The following is a 7,514-nucleotide window of genomic DNA, read 5'->3' as shown; positions in this document are numbered from 1 at the left end:
TCATCAAGGAGATCGTATAAAGGTGGAAAAAAACGTCTTGAAGTTAAAATTCCAGCCAAAGTCTTTTGGTATTTTCCATTGAAACCAAGATTGCAACGGTTATTCATGTCATCTAAGACGTCTGAAAATATGCAATGGCATTTCAAAAAACGTGTTTCAGATGGAAATCTAAGGCATCCAGCTGATTCTCGAGCATGGAAGGAATTTGATGAACGTCATTATGAATTTGCGTCTGATCCTAGAAATGTACGCTTGGGACTCGCCGCTGATGGGTTTAATCCATTTAAAAATCAAAGCACTTCACATAGTACTTGGCCTATTGTCCTGATGCCTTACAATTTGCCACCTTGGGAATGCATGAAGCCTTATTCTATTATTTTATCCACCCTTATTCCTGGTCCAAAAGCACCTGGCAATGATATCGATATATATTTGCGCCCCCTATTGACTGAATTGAAAGATTTATGGGAAAATGGAATTGCCACATTTGATGCTTGTGAAAAAAAAAATGTTTCAAATGCGGGCTGCATTACTTTGGACAGTTAGTGATTTTCCTGGTTTGGGTTGTTTGTCTGGATGGAATACATATGCCAAGAATGCATGTCCAACTTGTGCTGATAATACAGATGCAGTGTACCTAAAACATGGCAAAAAGTGGTCATTCAGAGGGCATCGTCATTTTCTACCACCAGATTCAGAAATGCGAACAATGCCAAGTTATGGCAAACCAGAGTTACGTGAGTTAGATTTGGCACCATTGTCTGGATCTAACGTTCTACGAATGACCTTAAACAAGAATGTGATTTTTGGTAAGAGTAATGCATCAAAACCAAATGTGAGAATAAAAACAGGATCAATTGAACAAATGTGGAGAAAACAAAGCATATTTTTTAGCCTTCCATACTGGGAATTTAATTTGATCCGACATAATTTGGACCCTATGCATATTGAAAAAAATGTTTGCAACAATATTGTTGGAACACTTTTAGATGATTCCAACAAGAGCAAAGATAATTATGCAACGCGTAGAGACTTAAAGAATTTGGGTATTATGAAACAATTATGGCCCCGGGCACATTCAGATGGTAGAGAGTATTTGCCACCTGCATGTTACTCTATGTGTAAAGATGAAAAAAAAAGATATTTTGTTCTATATTGAAAGATATTCGTGTTCCTGATGGTATGTCATCTGATATCTCAAAGTGTGTGGATGTTGGACGTTGTAGGATTATGGGCTTGAAAAGCCATGATTGTCATATTATGATGGAACAATTCCTTCCAATTGCTCTTCGTCGCGTGCTGTCGAAAAAGGTAACTGCTCCACTTATTATATTGTGTGAATATTTTAGAACAGTATGTGCAAAGACCCTACAAGAAGATGAATTACAAAAGGCTGAAGAAGGAGTTATTTTGGTTTTATGTCAATTAGAGAGAATATTTCCATCATCTTTTTTCACAATAATGGTTCATTTGGTGGTACATTTAGCGTATGAAGCAAGAATTGCTGGGCCTGTACGTTATCGGTGGATGTACCCAATAGAAAGATATCTGGGGAAACTTAAAAATTTTGTTAGAAATAAAGCACGACTAGAGGCCAACATTGCAGAGGCATATTTAGCAGATGAATGTGTTGTGTTTTGTTCTCATTATATAGATGGTAACATCTCATTAAACAATCCCGGAACACGACATAAAGAGACACCAAATGATGAGTTTCCCACACTCTCGATGTTTCCACATGTAGGGCGACCAACAAAAGGGTTTCAAGTAGTTACCTTAGATGACAAAACTCTAACTCAAGCTCATAGATATATTCTCTCTAATTGTACAGTGTTGCAACCATATCGTGAGTAAGTAATACTATTTTTTTGATTTTTTGCATAATATTTTATTGTTTTATGATCAATAATTTGTTTTAATTATATATTAATGTTGATATTGAACAGTGAAATAAAAAATGAATTGAAGAGAAGACATAGATATGGCCAACGCCCAAGTAATTCTCAGTTGGATGACATGGTTAGAATGCAATTTCTAGAATGGTTTGCAAGACGAGTAAGTAATATATGTGATTTATTTTATATTACAAATTTTTAATAAATGGACTTGTTAATTTTTTTACTGTAAAAATTATATGTGTACCTTACAGGTTGATCGAGCAAATGAACGAATCGATGACTTAGATCTTCGGGTGCTTTCGCGTGGTCCAAATCCAGTAGCATTTAGTTATCATGGGTTCAACATAAATGGTTTTGCATTTCGCACGGTGGAATCTGAAACAAACAAAAAGGTCCAGAATAGTGGGGTTATGGTGCAGGCGATGCATGATAATGATGATCATGAGTCAATCTATTATGGTCGACTAACTGATGTCATCTCACTTGATTATGGTGGTCGTGGACGAATTGTTCTTTTTCGATGCGATTGGGTTAACACTACTACAGGTTTCAAAATTGATCCATTTGGATTTTCAATGCTGAATTTTTCACGCTTGATACATACAGGAGAACGTGAGGAACATGAACCTTTTATTTTGGCTACGCAAGCTCAAATGATTTATTATGTTCGTGATCCAAAGGAGGAGGATTGGTACTGCGCCATTCGTCACACACCAAGAGATACGTATAACATGGGCAATGAAGATGATATGGATACGATGCATTTTATTCATAATAATTTTCTAATATGGAATCAATATTAGGTGATGTAAATAGATTAGATGTTGAATTAATTAGAACTGATGTAGAGGGCTCAATAGTTGATGTTCTTCCAGTTGTGAACAATGAAACAGATGATGAAAGCTTTAGTTGATTTTTGTGTTTTCGTTCATTATTCTAAAGCTCTATCAATAAGAATTTTTTCTAATGTATTATGAGTACAAATCAATATGGAAAAAGGGAATTGTTACTTATTTGAACTCTCCATGAACTCAGTTGTAATCTCTTGGAAGTCACAATTCTGAAAATGAAGTGAAGGTGTTCTGCTGAGTTTTATTTCAGCAACCACAGAATTATTTGCTGAATCTGATTTCTGAAATGAAAGCTGATTTCTAATTTCTATATCTGATTTTTGAGCAATTACAATTCAGAAATTGAGAAACCTGTTTTCAAAATGTTGTTGTTGAGTTGCCATTGTGCCAATTTGGAGGAATATGTGCAGGTTTATGGAAGGCAATTTCAGAAATCAGAATTTATTTCTCAATCTGATTTCTAATACTGAATCTGATTTGTTTCAGAAATCAGAATTTATTTGCTGAATCTGATTTGTTTATGAATTTGATTTCTGATTTCTGATTTCTCAATCTGATTTCTAATTTCTTATAAAATCATATTTCTGATGTTTAAAAGTACTCTAGTATTCAATTGTGGAAATGAAGTGAGTAAGTGTTATGTGCTAGTGATAAGTGGGCTTCTTTACTGGTTGGCCTTCTAAATCCACATGGGCATTGGATCGGTCAGCAGACCGATCCAGTGATACTATTGGTTTTCTGATCGGTCTGGTGACCGATCAGAAACCAAACAGTGGCTCACTGTAAGTTATCTGATCGGTCACCAGACCGATCAGGAAACGATCAGAGGCAAAGAAGGTAGGGGGATCGGTCTGGGGACCGATCCACCTATAGCCTGATCGGTCCACAGACCGATCAGGCTTCGAAGCCAACTCTCACAGAGAGTTGGCTGATCGGTCTGGGGACCGATCAGCCTAGGGACTGATCGGTCCACAGACCGATCAGGCGACTCCCAGACCGATCAGGTTGGAGCCTGATCGGTCCAGGTCTAGAATATTAATCAAAATTCCATTGCCTTAACATAATTTACATTCCCTATTTTTTAAAATTATTTTAATAAATTAAATTAATTAAACAAAATATGAATATTAATACAATAAAAATAAGACTCCACCCAAATTTCACATTCCCGCACCCAAATTTCACATTCCCGCTATTAATTCCCTCCCCTCACATTACCTTAACATAATTTACATTCCCACTAAAGTCGCCTCGTCGCCTTCCACAGACCACAAACACACTCACCTTCATCCCATCGTCGACGAGCCTCCGACCTCCGCCTCTTCTAGTCACACAGCCAGGAACCTCCGTCTCCTCCCAGGTACGCAGCTACCATAACCTCCGCCTCTTCCTTCCGCCGCTGATTCCTTCCGCCGCTGTTTCCTTCATCCTCTAATTCTGATTTTTTATTATGTTGCTTAATATTGATTTTGGAAGCCTTCTACAGATTATTAGACCTATTTTCGAATCCTATCTGCTGTTAGAGTTTTTATACTTCAACCTCTCTTTGCCCTGTCTTTGATCCTTCGACTCTTTGCAGGTAAAGGCTTTTGCTTTTGGAATTTGTTTAGGGTTTTTTTTATGGGTTTTGTCAAAGGGATGAATCTCTTGATATAGGCAGTTCAAGTCAAAGGATGTTTGAGCAATGCCGAGACAAAATCACTGGCAATGTTCTTGATACTTTTTTATGGAATTTGAGAAGTATACAAATATCCTTGTAGCACTCTTTATTAGCATTGTTTTGCAGTTACATTTATCAGGTTTGATGTAGTTCGTGTTGTTAGAGCTTCTGTTTTAGTTTTTTCCCCTTATTTTGTGATATAGTTTGAAAGAAATATATGGTGTACAAGGTCTAAAGTTTCCACGTCATTGATGATACTTGAGCCAATCATTTAGATGTTCTCAATTATGTTATCTTTCGATCCCTTTGAATCTTCATCAAATCAGATTAATTTTGTATAACTTTTATATGGTAAATATCACTAAAGAAGGCAGCATGATGAACAACATAGTTCTGTTTTCGTTAGTATTTCTTTAGTGTTGTCATCACCAACTCTATTTATGCTATTGTTTATAGTGATTTTCAGCTCAAGTAGGTCTTCAACCACTTCAACTAGATTAAATTTTTTTTGACAGAAATCTTTTCTTACAGCTACTAGAGTTATGCATTTTGACTAATACAATTCATTCCTTGTGTGTTTTTAATGCGGAACATTGTTTCTCTTTTGTTATTGATATCTGAGTTAATTATCTAGATATTTTTTTAATGCAGAAAATTTGTTCTCTTTTGTTATTATGCTTGAACATTTTATGACAATTTCAGATTTTACACTTCAAACTTCATTCATATTTCTATATTGTGATTTGTAGGTAACTTTTGAAAATGGCAAACAAAAGAATGCGAAAGCTAATACAAAATAGCCAAAGACGATCTACGAGAGAAGAATCGAGTAATAGAGGAGTTGATCATGAAAATGAATCACAAGATACAACATCTCATTCACCATTAGAGCTACAAAATGAGGAGGTTAATGAGCAAGGTGAAAAATGTTTTTGGATATGAATAGAAAATTATTTTTTGCAACACTAAGTGAAAATTATATTTTTCAGATGAAAATGAGATCATGTCTTCATCCCAAGCTCAGAAAAGAAAACGTGGCAAGACTATTATGAGAGATATTCATGCATTACATCCCGATCATATGCTGGTAGTGAAATTCAATGAAAGGGGACAGCCTTACGGTGATCTACAACCGACTCTTGCAAATTTTATTGGGACTATTGCACGGAATGGAGTTGTGTTGCCCCTGAGCTTTTTAGATTGGAGAAAAATGCCGACAAATCGCTTGAATGATGCATGGAAACTTGTTACTGTAAGTTTACAAGATCATAATTTCAATTATGAATTTAAATCATGTACATATTTTATTTTATGTTTATAGGCACGTTTCTGTATCTCCAATTGCCATAGAAGAGTTATAATGCAAATGATGGGGGATGCGTGGAGAAGGTGGAGGACCAAAGTGAAAGCTACATCTTATGATTCAAATACTCCACTAGAAGAGCTTGTTGCAATACAACCCATTCCTCATGGCTTTACACTTCAAACATGGGAAGTTTTATGTAACTATTGGAAGTCTACCGAGGTACAACTAGTATTAATAGTTTTTTATATATGTTATAGATGTTATAATTTCCTTATAAATTTTTGTGCCAGAAAACTTCAAAAATCAATAGAGAAAATGCGAACAAAAAGAAAGGGACTCATGCACAAGGACGCACTAATATTCCATCATTGGAATATAAATTTGTAAGAATCAAAATTATTTCTTTTCTTTCTTACAGTTAGTTTCACATTGCTTATTTACTGTTTTACACTTTCATGCTCTTATCCTTGAAGTTCCAAGGTTTTATGGGATTCTAGAAATTGATTACAAGCAATGTAATGTATATAGTTAGTTTTTGAAGAATTTATATAAATAGAATTTATTACTGTAAGTTGTTATTACTGTAATTTATATAATTACAACCAATGTAATTTATTATTGTTTTATTTTCTTTCTATAAGTTGTTATGCAAATAGAAGAATTTATGTTATTAATATTTGGTGCTAAATGTGGATTTGTTATCCTGTTAGTCTCAAGAAAATGGAAGAAAATCGAGTCGTATTGAAATACAACGATTGAGTCGAAGAAGTAGAAAGAAAGGAGGCGCCCTTATTGATGACGAGGCAATACGAATTGAGGTAATAATATATTTCACTTTTTAAGTCGACTTTTAAATATATTTTTATTCTATTAACAATTTATTTTCTTGTTAGAATATACTTAAAGAGACTGTGGATCGTCACCTTCAAGATAAACCTGAAGGAACACAACCAATAGAAGTCCATGAGGAGGCATTTCGGTAATAATATTTTTTTAATTTCATTTCATTTTTGTAAAAGCTGTTGCAAATGGTTCAACTTTAATTTTATTCAATATATAGTGAGGTTTTTGGACCCGAGCATTCTGGTCGGGTACGATGTTTAGGAGCTGGTGCGCTGCCTAGTCAAGTGTTCCCAGAGCTATGTAAACGTAGCTCAATGTATTGGCAAGACTATCACTCTAATTCAGATATGACGGACAAATTTAAGGAAATGGGAGAGAAAATTAAAGATATGGAGTTGCGAGAAGCACAACGACAAATGGAAATAGAGCAGATGAAAAGACAAATGAAAGAAAATGATCAATTTCAAAATTTTGCATGGGTAATGCTCAATATGATGTCGGGTAGTGCTGGAGGTTCTCATGGACCTGAATCATTACCGGCACAGGTAATAACATTAATAAAATAAAAGAATTTGTTTAAAATTATTTGTATAGTTAAGTACATGATAGCAAATTTATTTATTTTTGTAGATGGCAGCTATGCTTACAAATATTATGCAACAACAAGTTTCATCAACTGCGGAAGGAAATAGATGTAGATCCTCCCCATCACCAGAATCAAATAATAACTAGACAGGTTAGAAATTTTTAAATAGAAATGTTTTTGTTAAGATGAAGTTTTAGCAGCTCATCTTGTTTATCACAATTAAACTGGAAACAATTAAATTTTGAATTAGGTTCAAGGTCAAACTCCATTTTGTGACTCTATAAGTTTACTATTTTATCAAGTTAGTATATAGTCATTAAAGTCGTAAAGTATGACTTCATTAAAGTCTCAAAGTATGATTTTGGCTGAT

The 7,514-nt window shown here is 34.7% G+C and overlaps 1 protein-coding gene across 1 annotated transcript; it reads left to right on the top strand.

Annotated features, from left to right (window-relative positions):
• Positions 1-5,171: 5,171 nt before the first annotated feature.
• Positions 5,172-7,290, top strand: LOC122039047. The gene is made up of 7 exons (XM_042599063.1): positions 5,172-5,328; positions 5,399-5,661; positions 5,731-5,934; positions 6,426-6,533; positions 6,609-6,694; positions 6,776-7,103; positions 7,189-7,290. The coding sequence occupies exons 1-7, from the start codon at positions 5,172-5,174 to the stop codon at positions 7,288-7,290; spliced, it is 1,248 nt and encodes a 415-aa protein (XP_042454997.1).
• Positions 7,291-7,514: the final 224 nt, after the last annotated feature.

Source organism: Zingiber officinale, chromosome 1B (assembly GCF_018446385.1).
Source record: "Zingiber officinale cultivar Zhangliang chromosome 1B, Zo_v1.1, whole genome shotgun sequence".
NCBI classification, from domain to species: domain Eukaryota; kingdom Viridiplantae; phylum Streptophyta; class Magnoliopsida; order Zingiberales; family Zingiberaceae; genus Zingiber; species Zingiber officinale.
The sequence above is the reverse complement of the archived record's forward strand: the minus strand, read 5'-3'. Positions and strand labels throughout refer to the sequence as shown.

What these genes read in the sequence shown, in the direction of transcription:
- LOC122039047 (XM_042599063.1), top strand. Translation starts at nt 5,172, where the DNA reads ATGGCAAACAAAAGAATGCGAAAGCTAATACAAAATAGCCAAAGACGA. An exon ending in TGAGGAGGTTAATGAGCAAG is followed by an intron (nt 5,329 to 5,398) that starts GTGAAAAATGTT and finishes TATATTTTTCAG; the next exon opens with ATGAAAATGAGATCATGTCT. An exon ending in ATGCATGGAAACTTGTTACT is followed by an intron (nt 5,662 to 5,730) that starts GTAAGTTTACAA and finishes TTATGTTTATAG; the next exon opens with GCACGTTTCTGTATCTCCAA.